This window comes from Hoplias malabaricus, chromosome 18 (assembly GCF_029633855.1).
Source record: "Hoplias malabaricus isolate fHopMal1 chromosome 18, fHopMal1.hap1, whole genome shotgun sequence".
NCBI lineage: Eukaryota > Metazoa > Chordata > Actinopteri > Characiformes > Erythrinidae > Hoplias > Hoplias malabaricus.
Window position 1 is genome coordinate 1,796,121 of NC_089817.1, and position 22,168 is coordinate 1,818,288.

A 22,168-nucleotide genomic window follows, 5' to 3' on the forward strand; every position below is an offset into this window, starting at 1 on the left:
CCCCTGTGGTTGCTAAGGTGTTGCGAAAGTGTTCCAAAGTGGTTGCTATGGCAATGTTTCATGTGGTTGATTAGGTCTTGGTAAGTGAGTGCTATGATGTAAACCTTGGTAGTTTCTAAGTTAGTCAGGTGTTTCTTGGAGGTTGCTATGGTATCCCCGGTGGTTACTAAGGTGGAGGCAGAGCTCTGGATTTTAGCTGTTTTTGCTCGGTTCTCTTTCTTCTCCGTTCTCCTTTTCTCCGTTTTTACTCAGTGCTCTTATTTCTCCGCGCTTGTTGTGTCTGTTTTGCTGAGTTTAACCTCGTCTTTGCGCTCTCACATAAACACGGGTCCAGCGCTGTGATTGGACAGACTCAGACGAGGGGGCGGGGCCATTCTAAAGTCTCTGCCCTTGACGTCAGAAGCGGAGCAGAATCAGAGTGGCTCATTTTATCCCGTGTTTTTCGGACTCTGGCAGCGCATAGGAAACTGACTGAGGTCTTGTTTCACAGTGTGTGGGTTGGTGGGCTCCAGATGAACACATTAGTATGAACAAACAAAAAGGCAATATTCTAAATTGTGTACAATAGTAAGGAGTATGATCCTGTAAAATGGATATAGTTAGTGATAATGAATCAGCCTCAGTGCTGGATTAACTCCTAAATTAGCAACTCTTACCAAAACGATAATTACAAAGTTGCGTCCGAATATAAAAGTGTTGACCTACTTCTGGAACAAAAGCCCTAGAGAAAGAGAGCAGAGAGCCACCTTAAATCTTTAAAATCTGGCTCTGAGTGAAGCCTGGCTGTGTAGAAGGAGGAAAGTCGGCTGCTGAATCACAGAGAAAACAAAATAGCTGGAGGATTCTTGTGAATAAATGTGACACTGAAAAGATGCAAATTTGTATTTGTCCTGATTGGATGTCCCCCTTAACTCCAGGCCTGCGTTCCCCTGCCCTCTGCCTTTGGACTAAACCATGAAAACCCGATAATTTGATGTTGTCCCCCAGCGTCCGCTGACCTCGGAGGTCTCGGATACGCAAAGCATTTCATAACAGCATCCTTCAGTGTCCCAATTAACAAACAACAGCCGTGTCTCTTACCTGAAATAATGGAGGCCAGCCGAAACTCATCAGACAGATGCATGGGCTCATAGGGGGACGTCTCGTAAAGCTCCTCACCTGAAACACAGACGAGGGGCATTTCAGAATGGATACACTTTTATTAAAGGTGCAGTAAATCATCTTTAAAGCAACACTGGGTAAAATGTGTTATCTTTGCTCCTGGCATCCTCCTATAGTTAGTACAGAAGAGTGTAATTCACATTTACAGCACTGTCTTGACATCAAAGTGTAGATGGAGGAAGTGGTAGTGGTATCCTACCCTTCTCCAGATGTTACATAGTGCAGTTTCTGCAGTACTGAGCCCAGAGTAGCAGTGCTAGAGAATCTATTATCCCTGTTACAGCTCAGTGGAGCATCACAAATATTTTGAAGTTGTAATTTTAAGGTGAAAATATTACCTAGTGTTACTTTAACCACCAGAGAGTATGAACAATATTTATGAAAGTAATGAAATATAAAAAGAATCAAACTGCTTCATCAACCCTGAGTGAACTACTTTATGTTCCATGGAGGTGGCCATCTCTGACACATCCAGGCCACTACTTGTTACTATAGCACCACTGAGCTTACAGGAACCCTAGGTAATTCTGTGATTACAGACTGTAGTCCATCTGTTCCTCTGCATACTTTACTAGCCCCAGCAGCACTGCTGTGTCTGATCCACTCTACACCAGTACAACACACACTAACACACCACCACCACGTCAGTGTCACTGCAGCGCTGAGAATGATCCACCACCACATCACACCTGCTCTGTGGGGGTCCTGAGCGCTGAAAAACGGGGAAAGGGGGTAACTAAGTATGCAGAACAACAGGTGAACTACACTGCAGAGAACTGTGTGGTCAGTGGGGCTGAGAAAATGGACAAGGAGGGGGTTTTAAGGTTAAGGCTGATTGGTGTGGCATTCTGGGAGCCCGGCCCAAGCCACAGTAGCACGAAATCACAAATGAGTCCCTCAGCGGTGGATCCTGAGGAGGACTTTTATTCTAGCGTTCATAATCCAGCACTAATCCCAGGCTGTACTACACAGCAACTCTGCTCAGCCGCCTCCACACACCGGAAAATCTGCTTCTCAAAACTTGCTCATTAATGACTGAGGAGTCTTAAAGGAAACTCTCCTAAACCTCCTCAGGACGAGACCAAAAGGAGACATGTGAGACGCTTGTGTCCAGCATCAAATCTGAAACATGGAACTTTTTCTTCAGTTCAGCTGTAGATTTAAAGGTGTGTTATTACCTCAACACTAAGCCCAGCATGAGAAATCACTGAGATCTCATAGATCACAAACCCAATAGGAGACAAAGGGGACATTCCTGGACTCTCAAGAATCTCATTTTTCTCAAGAGAAACATCTGAGCAGCTGGAGACACAAGCTAGGCTCCATCGTCTCTCCATAAGACCTCAGTGGCATCCAGGAGACACTACAGAGATATTAAGGAGAAACTACAGAGATGTAAAGAGACACTAAGAGAAATTAAGGATCATTAAGATCTTAAGGAGGAACTACAAAGACATTGCGGAGACACTACAGAGACATTATTGAGACACTACAGAGTTATTAAGCAGAAACTACAGATATATTAATGAGACACTACAGAGATGTTAAGGAGAAACTACAGCGATATTAATGAGACACTACAAAGATGTTAAGGAGAAACTACAAATATATTAATGAGACACTAAGATATGTTAAGGAGAAACTAGAGAGATATTAATGAGACACCAGAGAGAAGTTAATGAGACACTTCAGAGATGTCAACGTGGAATAATTGAGATATTAAGTTGGAATGACAAAAATGTTAAGGAGAAACTACAGAGATATTAATGAGACTGCTAAATATTAATTAAATGTTAAGATCAGAACTTCAAATAAAGAGAACAGAAAGTCTCCACAGCAGAGTGGAGCTTAGCCTCAGTTCCTCGGCCTGTCTCTCTGAGCTCAGAGATTAACTTCTCAGGCGTGGAGCCACACTGAGACACCACCTGCACCCTGCCCTTCGCGCTGAGATCACATTCCCAGAATTCACCTCTTCCAGCACCTTCCTCCACCATCCCCAAGACCCCCGGGGCTCTGGACCCTTTGGTCTCTGCTGGAGGTGTGTGTTTTTTCTGAAAATGGGCTCCTGACTGCTGAGCTTTTACCGGATCATCCAGGATCAGCTTCATCTGCAGCTTCTGCACAAAGAGTTAATCCACTAAACACATACACCCCCACCCCCACCCCCAATAGCACACACACACACACACATGAAAAAGCTGTGGAGCTATGTTCTCCGCAGTGCTGAACCTCCGTCCAGTACGTCTGGAATAAGCTGGAGTGGTGTTTAACTGAACTCTGGTTCTTGAACCTGTTCATTTCCTGATTCATAGAAGCTTTGTTCTCTCAACTGAACCTTCTCTCTGTGTTTCCACTAGTTTTAGAAAAACACACACAGACGGAGCACGTTTCCATTTTATTTCCTTTATTTATTTCTATAACACTCTGTAAATGAGAAGTCCAGCTCCACTTCGCCATAATGCTTTATTCGAGGCTCTGATGCAGCTGAGGCGTGAGTGTTGCATTGGAAAGTGTTTACGAAGTCCCTGTGTCTGAAACACAGAGCCAAATTGCTACAAAACTAAACAACTTGAGTTAAAAATAATTTTCTGTGGGAATTCAAACAGTGAATAAACACTTACAGACCATTTACACTTTAGACAAGATACAATACAAACAAGATACAGTCGTTTCTTACTCACACACACCGCTCCACCTTAAAAGATACAGTCACTTCTTACTCACACATACCGCTCCACCTTAAAAGATACAGTCACTTCTTACTCACACACACCGCTCCACCTTAAAAGATACAGTCGCTTCTTACTCACACACACCGCTCCACCTTAAAAGATACAGTCGTTTCTTACTGACACACACCGCTCCATCTTAAAATTCACAGAGCTTCTGAATGTACACAAATGTTTTTGTTTTGCTCTGAGACGGTAACTCTCCAGAATTTTCAGTAAGAACTATAATTATTTTGGGATTTTACAAAATCCTTAAATAAAGCTAAATAAAGGGGACTGGGTGGGGAAACGCCGGTTTGGTTTATGTTTGGTTTCTCTGGTTTGTTTACATTCAGAGGTGCTGCGTGTAAATTGTCCGTAAGTGTTTATTCACTGTTTGAATTCCCACAGAAACTCATGTATAACTCGAGCTTTTTAGTTTTGTAGCACTTTCGCTAATGCAGTTTTTACACCTTAAGTGATCAGAAACTTCAGAAATACGTCAGTGTTACCCCCCTATGGAGCAGGAATAGAGCAACATCCTCATCTCGGTTGGTGCTTTTCAGCGTTTGGAGTCTCTCCATTGTCTAAAAACCTCCAGATGGCGTTTCTCTGCTGTGAGCAGAGAGAGAGAAAGCCTAGCACCGGACCCAGACACTTTGTTTTTTTACCCATTTACAGACACTGGGGCTTCGTAAACACATTAGAGCGGTTTCCAGAGCAAACCGACTGCAGAGCAGCACATGGAGAGGACAAACACTCAGAGATTTATACACAGGGTTTATTGGTTAAAATTGTGAATGTCACTTTAATGCTAGTTATTGTTTATTATGATTACTCTGTGATTAATTGTGACATTATTAATTTATTCAATAATGCTTATTAATGGACCTTTTTTGTAAAGTGCTACCAACAAAATTCCAACAAGAAGCCATTTTTGTTGCCATTTTCAGTAAAGTGTTTACCTATTTCTCCATCGTGAAAAAAAAGGTTTGGTTCCTGATGCTAACTCCTCGTGGTTTATCAGCTGAACTGAATCTGAGCGACTGTAAACAACACAAACCACAAACCGATTAAGGCCAAAGCAATGGATGCCAGATGCACTGTGAATAAACTACAGGGATTTCCCATCTCCCGTGATCTGTTTACTAAAAAACTGCATCACAAACTCTGTGAACTCACACAATGGATGAAAAAGTTCCTCCTCGGATGGAGAAGCAGCGTAACCCCTGCTCCCTGAGTCTGTTCCCAGAAAATGGAGCACCAGTCCCTCAGGGCTAGAGCTAGCATGAAGAACGAGAGAGGAGGAATAATAAAACACAGCAGATAAACTGAGAGACAGAGACATGTGTCCCCGTTACACACTGGGGACGAGTGAGAGAGGGAATATATTTAACACACTGCTTTACACAAGCAACATACATCACCAGCATGGCATTTTAAAGGGTATTTATGCTAATTAGCACCATTTCTGTGTATACGACTGTGTAAATAAACCCAGAGGAAAATTGTATTGCTCATAGGTTGCTCTTTAGTGGCTCAGGAGACATAATGGTGACTCATAAAATTCCCTAGGAGAATAGTAATGAGACAAAAAGGAGACATGAAATGGATAAAGGAGTAGGGTTTAGTTCATCTGGCAAATCTGGGCACAATTTGTGACTTTACTGAGATCTCAACTAAGTCTCTCGAGGCAACACATGAGATGGAGATAGAGGAAACTAAAAGAAGCTCGCCTGAAATCTCTGTAGTTTCTCTTAAAACTAGTTCAGATATAAAAACAAATGAGATTTTAGCATAAGTCTCCTGCTGCTCAAATTTGTCTCATGAGATAAAGACCTCAATCATCTCACGTGTCTTCTCTTGAGTTTCAGTGAAGATGTCGATAAAGTCTGAGATTTGCCGGATAAACTAAACACTTCTCTCCTTTACTTTCTTTTTTGTCTCATTCTGTTTCTCTTCAGGAAAGAGGAGAAGAGCCACCATTATATCTCCTGAGCCATTAGAGAGCAACCTATGAGCAGTCAGCAGGAGACACACTTGAGCAGCAGGAGACTTATAATAAAGTTAGCTTTTGTCCTTCCATCGGATCTCATTCCTGTCTCAGAGAAACCTTGTTTTTCTATCGGTTTCTCGCTGAGGCAGGTGTGAGAACGTCACGTCTCCGAAGAGGAGTGTGTAAAGCGCTCTGACATCGTCCTTGGCGGCGACTTTGTCTGTGATTCTATTAAGAGCAGCTCGCTCTCTGTGGACATAAAAAAGTTCAGCAGATGGAGAGACCTCTGCTGAAGCCAAAATTAGCTCCGGCAGCAGGAGACCAGCCTTTAAACGTCCAGAACGGAACGGCGTTCCGGCGTCCAGTGACCTTGCCGCACTCTCCCTGAGACATTAACTCAGCTAATGGCCCCGGAGTCCCTCGCCAACTCCTTATTGACGCTAAATTGACTTAACACCCGCGATCCATCAAACGTCACAGAGATGTTTCATGTGCATTAGCTTAGAGATATGTGTATATCAGCCATAACATTAAAACCAGCTGCTGTCTAGACAGCTCTGGACAGTTTCGCTCTTTCTCCCTCCCTCTGTCTTGTCATTCTCTCTTTCCATCTCTCCATTCTTCTCTCTCTTTCCCCTTCTGCTCTCTTTCCTTCTCTTTACTCTTTACACTCTCCTTCTACTCTTTCCTTCTTTCTATTATTCTCTCTTTCCTTCTGCTCTATTTCCTTCCTTCTGTTATTCTCTCTGTTATTTATTTAGTCCTCTCTCTCTGTTCTCTCTCTTCTATCTGTTCTATTTCTATCTTATCATTATTTTTCTTTCTTGCTTTAATCCTCTTTTCCCTTTCTGCCCTCCTCCCCTTTCGTACTGCGACTGCTCTCTTGCTCTGACACTTTCCCTCCATTTTTGCTTTTCCATTTATTTTATTTATTTATTTCTCTTAATTGCTTTGTGCCCTTTCTCTTGTCTTGTCCTCCCTCCCTCTTTTCCATTTTCTCTCTCTATATCTATCTCTTTTTTGCTCTTTCCTCTTTTCATACTCTTTATCTCTTCTCACTCTTTAGTTCTATCTCTCTCTCTCTCTCTCTGACACTCTCTTCTTCTGTCTGCCCCCTCTCCCTCTGACTCTTTCTTTCACACCCTCTCTCTCTCTGCCCCTCTCTTGCTCTCTCCCTCTCTGCTCCCCTCTCTTTCTCCCTCTCCCTCTCCTCTCTCTCTCCCCCTCTCTGCCCCCTTCTCTCTCTCTCTCTCTCTCTCTCTCTCTCTCTCTCTCTCTCTCTCTCTCCGTCTCTCTGATTAAATGTGATTGTTGGACGCTGTCTTTGTGCTCTGTGGTAATTATGGCTGACAGTAAAGTTGGTACAATGAGTAATTAACCTCCTGTGTGTGTGTGTGTGTGTGTGTGTGCGTGTTTTCTGTGGGAGACTCTTGCGGATGAGACGTGTCTCTCTGACTGTGAGTCTTTGTTGCTGCTCCCTGAGCGAGCGCTGAGAGGATCCTGTGTTGGGATTAAATCTGATCCTCAGTGGATCCCATTCATTTCTGTGGGAATCAGTGTCTATGCTCAGTGCAGATGAAAGACTAGGTCACAACCTCGTATCTCCAACAACATAGAGACCTTTCTAACGGCTAATAAAACCACGCTTTTTCCATCTTGATCCCTACTCAGGTCCTGGTTCTGGAAGCGGTACCATGCAATGGAAAACTGGTCAAAGTTAAGAAAGTGTGGTGGTCTTCCAGGTCGTTCTGGACCACCTTCATTTGTCAGCTCTCATTGGAAGCAGCACTGTTTAAAGTGTGGCCAGGGTGCGTTCCTCTTTCCTGCAGTCACAACTTCTGCTCTTCTGTAAAGGCGTTACACCAGATGGAGGAACATTGTTGTGAGGATCTGACGGATCCCAAATCCCAAATCATTCCAAAGGTACTGTTTGGAGGTCAGTCTTTTCAGAAAACATAGCACCCTTACTCTACAACCTAACGTTTATGCCTTTATGCCTAAAGCCCACACTCGGCATGACGTATGGTGACACATATGGCTCATGTGCAGCTGCTCCAGAGCATCCCATGTCATTTCTATGGAGGTTGAGCCTCTGGTTAGTTACTTCAACAGAGTTATGGCCATTTATTACCATTCACAACATCTTTAACTCAGAAGATAAACACACTTCCTGTCTGTTTTTACCCGTCAGCGCTCCTTTGGCAGGTGTTTATTATTGAGAGCACTAATGGCTACTCAGGGCTGAAGAGATTGAGAAAAGTCAAGTGTCCGCCGACCCGTCTCAACCAGGGCGTCTCCTGGGACAAATGTCTAAGTGTGGCTTTGCTGAGCTCCACGCATCCAGCCTCAGGGGTCTTGGGCCAAAGAGTCAGATAGAAAACAAGACAGTCCTCAGCCCTGGGTTTAAGTCAGCTTTGATGACTCATGAATTCTGCTTCGTGGATCAGCCGCCCGGGCCTTAGTTTATAGTACATTACTCAAATTGACATTGTCAGGTGTTTGGATACGTTTTAAAGCGTTCTTTTGTGTCTTCCACCCTTTTGTAATGTTATGGTAACTGTTGCACTGTATTAAAAATGTGTGTGTCGCCCTGTGAAGGACTGGCGCCCCCTACAGGGTGTGTTCCTGCCTTGCGCCCAATGATTCCAGGTAGGCTCTGGACCCACTGCGACCCTGAACTGGATAAGGGTTACAGACACTGAATGAATGAATGAAATGATATTCTGATGGAGCTCTTAACGAATGCTGCACCCACTCACCGTTTTCACACTACTTCATTTTAGTTATTTTTTGTGGAACAAAATGTTTATCCGTGCTCTGCTCACAGTTACAAAAGCGGGAATGCGCTGATCATCGGGCCTCAGGCCTGACATCATGACCTCTCTCTCGTGTCCAATAGCAGCAGAGAGAGAGTAGTGTATCGGACAGTCAGTAACACACTGCCCTCGTCCAGGAGCCTGGTTCACACAGCTGTGTGCCATCACCTTTCCTTTCCTTTGAGGAGACATGGCGGTTTCTAATGCAGAGCTGAGCGTCTGAGGGCTGGAAGGTCAGACTCATTCAGCAGTGGTGTCCGGCCTTGTCCTACGCTGACTGAGCTCAGCCTGCAGTTCTTGACTCTTACACAGTTCCACTCTCACCTTAGTTTGTGTTTGTACAGGATTTTAATCTCTGTCTCTGGTTTTCTTCTTGTTTCTCAGATTCTCTCCTCCTTTCTCAGTTTTTTCCTGTTCCCCTATTCTTTTCTTCTCATATCTTTTTCTTATTGTTTCTCTATTTTTCTCCAGTATTTTCAACTCATGTTTTTCTTGATTTGTCCTTATGTCTCAGTTTTTCTCCTTGTTTTCTCATGTTTACAGTAGGGATCAGGAGAGAGAAGTGCAAACACGGTGGGCGTGACGTGTGTTTACACTGGAAAATGAGATCGGATTTCTTCAGGTCACTGGGGAAGTGTTTTAGTGAAGAGTGTAGACGGAAAGGATCCGGACAGAGTTTATCCAGACACACTCCGACACTCCGGATATAGAGCGCTATGCTAATGCAGGGTGTGAAGAGGTTAAAGCTGGGGAATGAAAGCACTCGTTGTTGGCACAGTGTTCTATTTTGCTGCGGCGTGTTATTTTTTCTTCCTAAAATAAGGGGGATCCATTACAGAAAGCCATTACTGGAATGAGGCCGGGCTCTGACTGAATAAAACATGTCCAGGCCTCAGTGGGTGGCTGTGGTGGATGTGTGCGGGGTTTGGTTTCACGGCGAAGAGGAGAGATTGGAGTTTACATTAGCGATGATCTGAGAGTTAAAAGCTGAGTGCTGTGGATGTGGCGTACATTAGGAGGAAGATCAGAGGGGATATTGGGAATTTGTGCAGGAAAAAGGAAAAGTGATCAATGAACAGAAATCAAGAAAAAAACCGACTCGACTGAAACAACCTGCACTTAAAGTAACACAAGGTAAGAGTTGGTATTTTTGATGATGGGCTCCGCCTACAGTTGCAGAGTGTCATTCATTGAACAGCACTGCCCTGAGGTTTTCCTAACCTCCTCCCAGAGTTACATAGTGCAGTTTCTGCTGTGCTGAGCCCAGAATAACAATGACAGAGGCTCTATTCTCAGTTACAGCTCAGTGGAGCGCCACAATGATTTGGAAGCTGGAATTGTAAGGTACAAATACGACTTACTGCTGCTTTAATCTTAGTCCTAGTGTGGAATTCTTCTCTAAACCCACGAAGCCTGTGCCTGGAATAGACCTCCATTTTATAAACTGCAGTAAAAGCAGGAATCTGTGTCGTATTAATTCTCCTGAAGCTATATTTAATGAAAACATAAAAGATAAACAAATAAAAGTTTCCCAGTGCTGTCCCTGAGCAACACGTTTAGAATCTGACGCCTGAAACATGCTTCAGAGGTGACTTCCCACTGAGCTCTATCACCTTTTCTTTCACAGACGCTGTTTAATTCATGTTTTTCCTACATTTCTCTATTTTTACACGGTATTTTCTGCTCATTTCTGTTTTTCTCTCTGTTTCCTCGTGTCTCAGATTTTCTCCTGTTGTTTCTATTTAATTTTAGTCATCTGCTCGCTTGTTTTTCTCTTGTTTTCTCTTTTCTCAGTTTTTCTCCTTTATTTTCTTTTTGTTTCTCTGTTTTTCTCATTTGTTTTCTGCTTATTTCTCAGTTTTTTCTCATGCTGTCTCCTTGGGTCGAGCAGTAATCTCAGAGACAGAGGAGCAGTGTGCGATGAACACTTTTGGTTTTCCTCCTGAAATTGCTTTCCTCCGAGGAAATCAATTATACAGCACCGCAGCAGTCACGTGTGTTTGTGTGTGTGTGTGTGTGTGTGTGTGTGTGTGTGGGTCTGCATATAATCTCAGGAGGAAAAAAGTTTTTTCTAACTCAGAGTGAACTGTGTCTCTTTAGCTGTGATGTGTTTGTAGACGGTGAGGTCCAAATTGGGCAGGGGACACGGATCTACAGTAGCCCAGAAAGGACAAACTTCCTACTGGCACTAGACAGGGGCCTTTCACATGTTTACACTGAAGCGATAGCTTGGGAAAATAAGGAGGGATGAGGGAGGGGTACTTTGTCCACAATCTCTCCACCAGATGCCTCCAGATACACACTGCGGGTGTGGGTGTGGCTTCCTACCCTCCTCCAAAAGTTATATAGTGCAGTTTCTGCAGTTCTGAGCCTGTACATTGTCTGTAATCCTTATCCAGTTCCCGGTCATGGTGGGTCCTACCCGGAATCACTGGGCGCAAGGCGGGAACAAACCCTGGATGGGGTGCCAGTCCTTCACAGGGCGACACACACTCACAAATTCACTCACACACTCACATCTACGGACACTTTTGAGTCTCCAATCCACCTTTGGAGTGTGGGAGGAAACCGGAGCACCAGAAGGAAACCCACGCAGACACAGAGAGAACACACCACACTCCTCACAGAAAGTCACCCGGAGGAAACCCATGCAGACACAGGGAGAACACACCACACTCCTCACAGACAGTCACCCGGAGGAAACCCACACAGACACAGGGAGAACACACCACACTCCTCACAGACAGTCACCCGGAGGAAACCCACACAGACACAGGGAGAACACACCACACTCCTCACAGACAGTCACTCGGAGGAAACCCACGCAGACACAGAGAGAACACACCACACTCCTCACAGACAGTCACCCGGAGCAGGACTCGAACCCTTAACTTCCAGGACCCTGGAGCTGTGACAGAGACACTACCTGCTGCACCACTGTGCCGCCCTTTATTTTCAGTATTAATATTATTAATAATAATATTATTTTGGGGGTATTTTTATTGGTCCATCCAGCCTGAGATGTCCACACAGTGTGAAGAGCATGATGATGAGTTTCAGTGGAGAAATGGAGAAGTGGAGAAATGGAGGCGTCTGCAGACGGAGCAGAGCGCAGTGAGGGAGTGAGTTAACCACAGTGTGATTTATAATGAAATGTGCTGGGGATGTGTTGGAGATGTGGGCTGGAGCTTAAATCCTCCACAAGCTGCTGCTCCCGAGAATCAAAGCAAGCAATTAGTAAACACGCCGCTCGTGCGGAGCTCCGTTAATCTGAACCAGCGCCATTCATTAAGCCACAAACACCCGGACCCCTGGCAGCACAGGGGTGCTTTTGTTTCGTAATTTGTCAGGTGCAACAATAGCTAATGAATTCTGGCCTTTTCCCATCTGCAGACCTACAGCTCGTCTAATTAAAACTTTGGACGGGGGGTGGGGGGTGGAGGTGTGTTCGAGGGGCTGTATAATCAAATTTGATTAAACATCCTCCTCAAAAAAGCTGCAAAATCTTCTAAGTCTTGTGCCATCTGCTCCACGCAGGAAATTAATTTGGTCCAGGATGACTTTTGTCTGTCAGAATATCAGCAGATTCACAAAAGCACCGTCCAGAAATCTCACCGCCTGAGTTTCACCGGCCGCGCTGTGAAACTGTTTCTCTAACGTGTCGTTCACAGACGTTTGCCAGTGATTTCAGCGCATATCTGGCAACCTCAGATTCCATACACAGGCAATTGTTTTTAAACGCTATCCAATAAATAATGAATGGATTTACAGCGGCACGGTGCAGTCTCTGCCTCAGCTGCAGGGTCACGGCGTCCTGGGTGGGCTTCTCTTCTCAGGGCTCTGACAGTGAGGAGTGTGGTGTGTTCTTCCTGTGTCTGTGTGGGTTTCCTCCCACAGTCCAAACACACTACTGTGTGAAAGTGTTCACAAGTGTGTGTGTGTGTGAGAGTAAATGGGTGTGTGTGACTGTGCGAGTATGTGATTGATTGAGTTGGTGAGTGTATGAATGACTGTGTGTGTGTGTGTGGGTGATTGAGTGACTGGGTGAATGTGTGAGTGACTGGGTGAGCATGTGATTGAGTGACTGGGTGAGTATGTGATTGAGTGACTGGGTGAGTGTGTGAGTGACTGGGTGAGTATGTGATTGAGTGTCTGGGTGAGTGTGTGTGAGTGACTGGGTGAGTATGTGATTGAGTGACTGGGTGAGTGTGTGAGTGACTGGGTGAGTATGTGATTAAGTGACTGGGTGAGTGTGTGAGTGACTGGGTGAGTATGTGATTGAGTGACTTGGTGAGTGTGTGAGTGACTGGGTGAGTGTGTGAGTGACTGGGTGAGTATGTGATTGAGTGACTTGGTGAGTGTGTGAGTGAGTGGGTGAGTATGTGATTAAGTGACTGGGTGAGTGTGTGAGTGACTGGGTGAGTATGTGATTGAGTGACTGAGTGAGTGTGTTAGTGACTGGGTGAGTATGTGATTGAGTGACTGAGTGAGTGTGTTAGTGACTGGGTGAGTATGTGATTAAGTGACTGGGTGAGTGTGTGAGTGACTGGGTGAGTATGTGATTAAGTGACTGGGTGAGTGTGTGAGTGAGTGGGTGAGTATGTGATTGAGTGACTGGTTGAGTGTGTGAGTGACTGGGTGAGTATGTGATTAAGTGACTGGGTGAGTGTGTGAGTGAGTGGGTGAGTATGTGATTAAGTGTCTGGGTGAGTGTGTGAGTGAGTGGGTGAGTATGTGATTGAGTGACTGGGTGAGTGTGTGAGTGACTGGCTGAGTATGTGATTAAGTGTCTGGGTGAGTATGTGATTAAGTGACTGGGTGAGTGTGTGAGTGACTGGGTGAGTATGTGATTAAGTGACTGGGTGAGTGTGTGAGTGACTGGTTGAGTATGTGATTAAGTGACTGGGTGAGTGTGTGAGTGACTGGGTGAGTATGTGATTGAGTGACTGGTTGAGTGTGTGAGTGACTGGGTGAGTATGTGATTAAGTGACTGGGTGAGTGTGTGAGTGAGTGGGTGAGTATGTGATTAAGTGTCTGGGTGAGTGAGTGGGTGAGTATGTGATTGAGTGACTGGCTGAGTATGTGATTAAGTGTCTGGGTGAGTATGTGAGTGAGTGGGTGAGTATGTGATTGAGTGTCTGGGTGAGTATGTGAGTGAGTGGGTGAGTATGTGATTAAGTGTCTGGGTGAGTGTGTGAGTGAGTGGGTGAGTATGTGATTGAGTGACTGGGTGAGTGTATGAGTGAGTACCCAGGACTTCAGGAGCTGGGCTGAAGGTCTTAAATCTTGTATTAATTTCTGTCATCAGCAGGAAGTGAAATTGAAATACAGCCCCAGACTCAGGAGAACAAAGGTATCCCAGGTTTTGTGAAGGTAAATTTCTCTAAATTTAAAACTAGTGATTACACTGTGGCTTTTAGCGTTACCATGGTTACCATCATGTTCAGTATTCCCTGAGAGTTAATAAGACACTTACATTGATTTCAACTCATTAAATTTCCTATAAAACCATTTATATAAAACTTCTACAAACCTACGCTTTATTCTTCACTAAAGAAACTGTACTCGCTGAACTCTCTCGTTATCCACAGACCAGGCTTCAGGTGTTTGTGAAAGTGTGGGAGGATTTTGTGTGATTTTACAGATATATATTCATCACAGGGGGCTTCCAAACTCCACCTGCGTCATCGCTGCAGACTGGACCTACAGGTATTTAAAGACTCCAGGTGAAAACAGCCTGGGTCTGTTCCTTAACCAGGTCCTTCAGTTTATGTTCACATTAATGTGAGGATCTGAAGCCCACCAACCCTCACACTGTGAAACAAGACACCCCCAGTCAGTTTTTTATGTGCTGCCTGAATCTGAAAATACGGGATAAAACGAGCCGCTCTGACGTCAAGTGCAGAGACTTTAGAATGGCCCCGCCCCCTCGTCTGAGTCTGTCCAATCACAGCGCTGGACCCGTGTTTATGTGAGAGCGCAAAGACGAGGTTAAACTCAACAAAACAGACACAACGAGCGCGGAGAAATAAGAGCACTGAGTAAAAACGGAGAAGAAAGAGAACAGAGTGAAAACGGCTAAAAACCAGAGCTTCTGCTCCTCGCTCCTCACTGCTGTGCGCTCGGGGTCGGGGTGAACAGCGAGCGGCTCATTATCATTTAAAGGAACAGGTGCTGAAAGTGGGCGTTCTGAACAGGGGCTGTTTACACAGGGGGAGAACACTGCTGTGTCGTTTGATCCTTGTGGGGGGGTTTTAACCAAGTCAAGTAACTGACATTTTATCAAGAACACAGAACTTTGTTCCACTGTGGAGAGAGTGGGGTGGGTGTGGGGGTACATCTCCTTTAAAGTTTGATCTGAGGGGAAATGTGACGATGTAGAAAATGTCAGAGAGATAAAATGAAGAGTTCCACGCTTTTGGTTCCACTTCAAAAGACAAGCGGATTTAACGTTAATACTTTATTTTGCCGTTTTGTTTTGAATAAAAGCTCTTATTTTTTTTAAATCCCACTCATTTTTCTACCAGAGGAATTTATCTCAGAATTGCAATTCCTTACATGAGAAAGACACCTCTATGTTATGATTAGTTTGCAGCTTCCACATGGATTTATCACTGCTGTAATGAAGCTGGTCCTGATGCGGGGAATATCTGACATCTCTCCTTCACTAACTCTAAACATCCGTCTTTAAAGTAACACACAGGGCTTCTCCTCCTCCGAGACGTTCCTTCTCACCCGCCAGTCGCCACATAATCCTCTAATTAACACGGACAGCTGAAACTAAAGATTTACACACACACACACACACACACAAGCTGGGTTCCCAGCCCCACAGAGGAGAGATCATTACCTAATAACCCTCAGGGGGCGCTCTCACTCAGATATAGGAGCTCATGCAGATATAGGATCACATGCAAATACAGTAACTCACGCAGATACAGGAGCTTGGGCAGATAGAGCAGTTAAAATATAGGTGCTCACGCAGATACAGGAGCTAACGCAGATATAGGAGCTCACGCGTTAACAAGAAGACACTTTAAATATGAGAAAATTAGGTTATTGTAAATATATTATGCGATTATTTAAAGAAAGAAAATCAAAAAGCTCTTCTTTTATATCTCTGTAGTTTCTACTAGGCAATGACATCAGATGGAAAGAGACTGAGATTTTAGTGTACGTCTCCCACTGTTCAAATCTGTCTCCTGAGACAAAGACCTCAAGGGTCTCACACGTGTCTCCTCTGGTGTCTGGTGGAGATCTCAGTAAAATCACAATTCCTGCTCAAATTTCAGCTTAGTTGAGATTAACTTAACCCTACTCCCTCCTTTATCTCTTTCTTGTGTCTCATCTCATTTGAGATTTAGGACAATAACCATTATGTCTCCTGAGCCATTACAGAGCAACCTATGAGCAGTAAAATTTTCCTCAGTTTTAGCATAATTTCATTATATTTATTTGCTAGAAATTGAATGTAAATGAACTTCCAGTGAAAAAAGACACTTTTTCTCCAAATAAAATCTCTTCACACAAGTAAACACACGGAGAAATAGGTGAAATAGCCCTGAACTCCCCTCAGAATGGAACTATTACATACAGTGACCAGGTTTAAGATGATCTGTTTTGCTAAGAGCTCATGTTTTCAGCGGCGCTGCTTGCTCAGAGCGGGAGAGGAGGATAATTCTCTCAGTGTGGCCCTACAGCAGGATCTCTGTGGGGTTTAGCGTCCAGGCTAATCATGTATTAAACTTCTGCCCTGAATCTTATTCTCTTCTGAATGAATACTGTACACGGTGATCCTCTCAGTAACACACATCGAATGAAACCCCAGGAGAGCGTGAATGTAAATGTACTGTAGTCAATTACAAAGTATTTACACCAAAGAATATCACAGAATATCAGAGAGTGACTGAAACTATATGAGTGTGAGTCAGTAAGTGAGTGAATGAGTAAATGACTGAGTGGTTAGTGATGTATGAGTGAGATAGTGCTTGTATATAATTCCACCTATAATACCATTTAAACAGTAAATCACACTGGAAAATAATAAATCTCAACAACTTAATGAACTTTAACAAGCCCAGGGCCATTGTAACTTGCCCTTAACTTCTATTGTTAACTTTAGTTAACTAACATTTGTTAAAAACCCTAGTCAAAACAGTTTTCTCTTCACATACAAGTTCCAGACTGACTTTAATCAGCTCAATGATTCTAGTCTAAAAAAATAAAAACAAAAAAGGCAGCAGTAATATTGAGAGCTCTTGACCAAAAATACCACATGCTAACACTGGCCCAGCGCTCTGAGGCTAGAGCCTGATGCGCAGCTTGTTAGCATGATGCATAATTGGTGTCAAAGGTGAGAGTATAATGAGCACACAGCTAAATCATCAGTGCTATGCTAAAAACAGTGTTTAAATATATCATTAAAACACCAGCTGAGTTAAAGTAACATCAGCAGTTTAACAGTAATACCAACAGTGTTAGAGTAATACTAGCAGAGTTAGAGTAATGCCAGCAGAGTTAGAGTAATACCAGCAGAGTTAGAGTAATATCAGCAGGGTTAGAGTAACACCAGCAGAGTTAGAGTAACACCAGCAGAGTTATAGTAACATCAGCAGAGTTAGAGTAATACCAGCAGAGTTAGAGTAATACCAGCAGAGTAAGAGTAATACCAGCAGAGTTAGAGTAATGCCAGCAGAGTTAGAGTAATACCAGCAGAGTTAGAGTAGTAACAGCAGAGTTAGAGTAATATCAGCAGGGTTAGAGTAACCCCAGCAGAGTTAGAGTAACACCAGCAGAGTTATAGTAATATCAGCAGAGCTAGAGTAATACCAGCAGAGCTAGAGTAATATCAGCAGGGTTAGAGTAACACCAGCAGAGTTAGAGTAATGCCACGTTGTTAGAATAATGCTAACAGTGCTAGAATAATACCAGCAGAGTTAGAGTAATTCCAGCAGAGTTAGAGTAACACCAGCAGAGTTACAGTAATATCAGCAGAGCTAGAGTAATATCAGCAGGGTTAGAGTAACACTAGCAGAGTTAGAGTAATGCCAGCAGTGTTAGAGTAATATCTGCAGTGTTAGAGTATTATCAGCAGAGTTAAAATGATATCAGCAGTGTTAATGTAATGCTAGCAGAGTTAGAGTAATTCAGAGAGTTAGAGTAATACCAGCAGTGTTAGAGTAATATCAGCAGAGTTAGAGCAATATCAGCACTGTTTGTGTAATGCCAGTAGAGTTAGTAATATCAGCAGTGTTAAAGTAATACCAGCAGAGTTAGAGTAATGCCAACAGTGTTAGAGTAATATCAGCTGTGTTCGAGTAACATCAGCAGAGTTAGAGTAACACCAGCAGAGTTAGAGTAATATCAGCAGTGTTAGAGTAATATCAGCAGAGTCAGAGTAATAACAGCAGTATTAGAGTAATAGCAACAGTGTTCGAGTAATATCAGCGGAGTTAGAATAACACCAGCAGAGTTAGAGTAATATCAGCAGAATTAGACTAATACTAGCAGAGTTAGAGTAATGCCAGTGGTGTTAGAGTAATTCAGAGAGTTAGAGTAATACCAGCAGTTTTGGAGTAATATCAGCAGTGTTAGAGTAATATCAGCACTGTTAGTGTAATGCCAGTAGATTTAGTAATATCAGCAGTGTTAAAGTAATACCAGCAGATTTAGAGTAATATCAGCAGAGTTAGAGTAACACCAGCAGATTTAGAGTAATGCCATCAATGTTAGAGTAACACCAGCAGAATTAGAGTAATAGCAGCACTGTTAAAGTAATACCAGCAGAGTTAGAGTAATACCAGCAGAGTTAGAGTAACACCAGCAGACTTAGAGTAATGCCATCAATGTTAGAGTAACACCAGCAGAATTAGAGTAATAGCAGCACTGTTAGTGTAATGCCAGTAGAGTTAGTAATATCAGCAGTATTAAAGTAATACCAGCAGAGTTAGAGTAATATCAGCAGAGTTAGAGTAACACCAGCAGACTTAGAGTAATGCCAGCAATGTTAGAGTAACACCAGCGGAGTTAGAGTAATAGCAGCACTGTTAGTGTAATGCCAGTAGAGTTAGTAATATCAGCAGTGTTAAAGTAATACCAGCAGAGTTAGAGTAATGCCAGCAGTGTTAGAGTAATATCAGCAGTGTTAGAGTAATACCATCAATGTTTAGAGTAATAAAAGCAGAGTTAAAGCAGAGAAACCATGTGCGTCTGATTTCTATCAGAGGTGTAAAATGGCGGCTAATGGCCCATGCAGTGTTTGTGTTTGTTGTGAGGAAGTGGCGCTCGTTGTGACGGTTCTCATTAGCATGTGAACAAACAGGAAAATGACGCCACTCCTGTTTTTAATTGTAAGAAAATGATCTGATTTGATTAATGAGTCAAAAATGAGTTTGAAAATAGTAGCATCCATTAGCCACCATTAGCTCAGACCAGTCATTAGTCTTTCAACCCATCACAGTTATTACTGTTATTATTTCCATTAGTATTGGTGTCTCACTCTTCAACTGTGGTGTCTTACTCATCAACTATGGTGTCTCACTCTTCACCTGTGGTGTCTTACTCATCAACTGTGGTTTCTCACTCCCCAGACACAGTGTCTCACCCTTCAACTGTGGTGTCTCACTCTTCAGCCACAGTGTCTCACCCTTCAACTGTGGTGTCTCACTCTTCAGCCACAGTGTCTCACATTTCAACTGTGATATCTCACTCTTCAGCCACATTGTCTCACCTTTCAGCCGTGGTGCCTCACTCTTCAGCCAGAGTGTCTCACTCTTTAGTCACAGTGCATCACTCTTCAGCTGCAATATCTCACTCTTCAGCCACAGCGTCTCACCCTTCAGCTGTGGTGTTTTACTCTTCAGCAACAATGTCTCACTCTTCAGCAGCAGTGTCTCACTCTTCAGTCATGATGTCTCACTCTTCAGAAGCAGTGTCTCACTCTTCAGCCATGATGTCTCACTCTTCAGCCATGATGTCTCACTCTTCAGTCCCAGTGTCTCACTCTTCAGCCACAGTGTCTCACTCTTCAGCCACAGTGTCTCACTCCTCTGCAACAGTGTCTCACTTTTTTAGCCCCATTGTCTCATTCTTCAGCCCCATTGTCCCACTCTTCTGCTGCAGAGTCTCAGTCTTCAGCCACAGAGTCACACAGACAGATTTGACAACACTCCCTCTTCTCTGACGAGCCTTTAATAAACAATGGGACACCATGAATGGCAGCAAGGTGACGCTGCAGATGAGGTCTCTGTCACACAGCTGCAGGGTCTCAGGGTCCTGGGTGGGATCCTCTCCTCAGGTCACTGTCTGTGAGGAATGCAATGTGTTCTCTCTGTGTCTGTGTGGGCTTCCTCCTACAGTCCAAACACACATTTTGTAGGTGGAGTGTGTGAGTGACTGCGTGAGTGTGTGAAATTGTCCCCAGGTCTGAGTGAATGTGTGAATGTGTGAGGCACAGAGATCAGAATCTTTAGAAGTTTTATGGCGACGTCTTTGATGTGTCTTTTCTGTTGTCCGTGGTAAACAGCTGTTCCATACAGATGTGGCAGATGGAGATGATGTTGATGTGGATGTGAGTTGTCATTAGCCTTTTCTACTGCTCTGATTGGCAGTAGGCTGCTGTAAGTCTGCGCTTTGCTCTGGTTTGAGGTGTTTTTGACAGGTCTCGGCTGGTGAATGTTGTTGCTGCTGCACACCTGAGCAGTCTTTCTGCCAGAGGACAGAGACAGAAAGCTTCGCCCAGTTGGGTGTGAATAGCAAAAAGCCTCGCGTTTCTAAATCTGGCCTCAGACGTGTTCGTTTTGGCAGAGTCTCTGTCGGAGAGTGTTTTTTTCCCCTCTCAGCGCCGTGCAGCCGCATTCTTGTCTGTGTCATGGATGGGATTGGATATGGCCTGCTCTGACAGCGCTTTGAAGCGTGGAGAGAGGGAAGAGAGCGAGAGAAAAGGCTTCGCTTCAGCAGAGCTGTGTGGCTTTTCAGATCCAGACTGGACCCCGCCACAATGCTGTCTCCCCACCACTCACAACACCCCCAACACTCAGGACAGCATACCCCTCAAATCTCTCATCAACTCCATCAAACCCCTCAACCCCATCGTACCCCTCAACTCCATCATACCCCTCAACCCCATCATACCCCTCGACTCCATCGTACCAATCAACTCCTCCATCAAACCCTTCAACTCCATCATACCCCTCAACTCCATCAAACCCCTCAACTCCATCAAACCCCTCAACTCCATCATACCCCTCAACCCCATCATACCCCTCGACTCCATCGTACCAATCAACTCCTCCATCAAACCCCTCGACTCCATCAAACCCCTCAACTCCATCAAACCCCTCAACCCCATCATACCTCTCAACCCTATCATACCCCACAACCCCATCAAACCCCTGTGAGTGACTGAGTATATGAAATTGCCCTTTCTTTCAAACTTTCACAAAACCTTTTTAAACCCCCAAAACAACACACTCTTAAACTACAAAAAAACAAACCTCAAACCTTTCAAAACCTCTAAATTCAAAACCTCAAACCTCTCACATTTGTACAAAGCCCCAAATCCATGAATATCAAACCCTTCAAACCTCAAACAGTCAAATCCCTCAAACCTCAAATTCCTCAAACCCCCAAAACCTAAAATCCCCCAAACCTCAAAACCTCAAATCCCTCAAACCTCAAATTCCTCAAACCCCCAAAACCTAAAATCCCCCAAACCTCACAACCTCAAATCCCTCAAACCTCAAATTCCTCAAATCCCCAAAACCTAAAATCCCCCAAACCTCAAAACCTCAACGCCCTCAAAACCTCAAATTCTTCAAACCCCCAAAACCTCAAATCCCCAAACCTCAACTCCCTCAAAACCTCAAATTCTTCAAACCCCTAAAACCTCAAATCCCTCAAACCTCAAAACCTCAATGCCCTCAAATCCTCTAATTCTTCAAACCCCAAAAACCTATAAACATTTACAGCAAACTCAAAGACCAGCTCAGACTTTCCTCTTTAGATGATGAGCATCTCTTCACTCACTGATGTCATCTGGATGTATCTGTAATTTCAGATCTGTTGGGTCCCTTCAGGAAGGTCTGCTTGTCGAAGTCGTGTGTGGTGGATTTATGGCGAGATGTTCGCTGAGGGGAAGGAGCTGCTGGAGTTTTCATTCTGTGTGAAAAGGCTTTTCTTACAAAGCTTTTCTTTTGACAGCGACAGTGTGTTTTTCTTCTCCAGGACTCTGTCTCTATCCCTCTATATCTCTCCCTCTTTCTGACACAAACACATGACCAGGCGTAAACACATTTCATTCATGTTCTGTCCCTCTGTCAGTGACCACTGCGGGGGCTTTTTCAGGGCTTGGCGAATGTGGGTTTTTGTTGTATTTTGTTGTGTTTATTCAGAGGGAGAAAATCCCAGAGCTGCTTGTCAGACAGAAGCGAGGGAAAGATAAACGACTGATGAGGGAGCTGCTGCTCGGCTGGATTTGTTGTGTAAGC

General features: G+C 44.0%; 1 protein-coding gene across 2 annotated transcripts in view; it reads right to left on the bottom strand.

Moving 5' to 3' along the window:
• The window catches only part of gfra2b (GDNF family receptor alpha 2b), a 74,863-nt gene that overhangs the window by 42,414 nt on the left and 10,281 nt on the right, over positions 1–22,168 (bottom strand). For both annotated transcript variants that reach the window (XM_066650975.1, XM_066650974.1), the window contains exon 3: positions 1,081–1,158. In XM_066650975.1, coding sequence (XP_066507072.1) covers positions 1,081–1,158 — 78 coding nt within the window. The remainder of the gene's footprint in view (positions 1–1,080; positions 1,159–22,168) is intronic.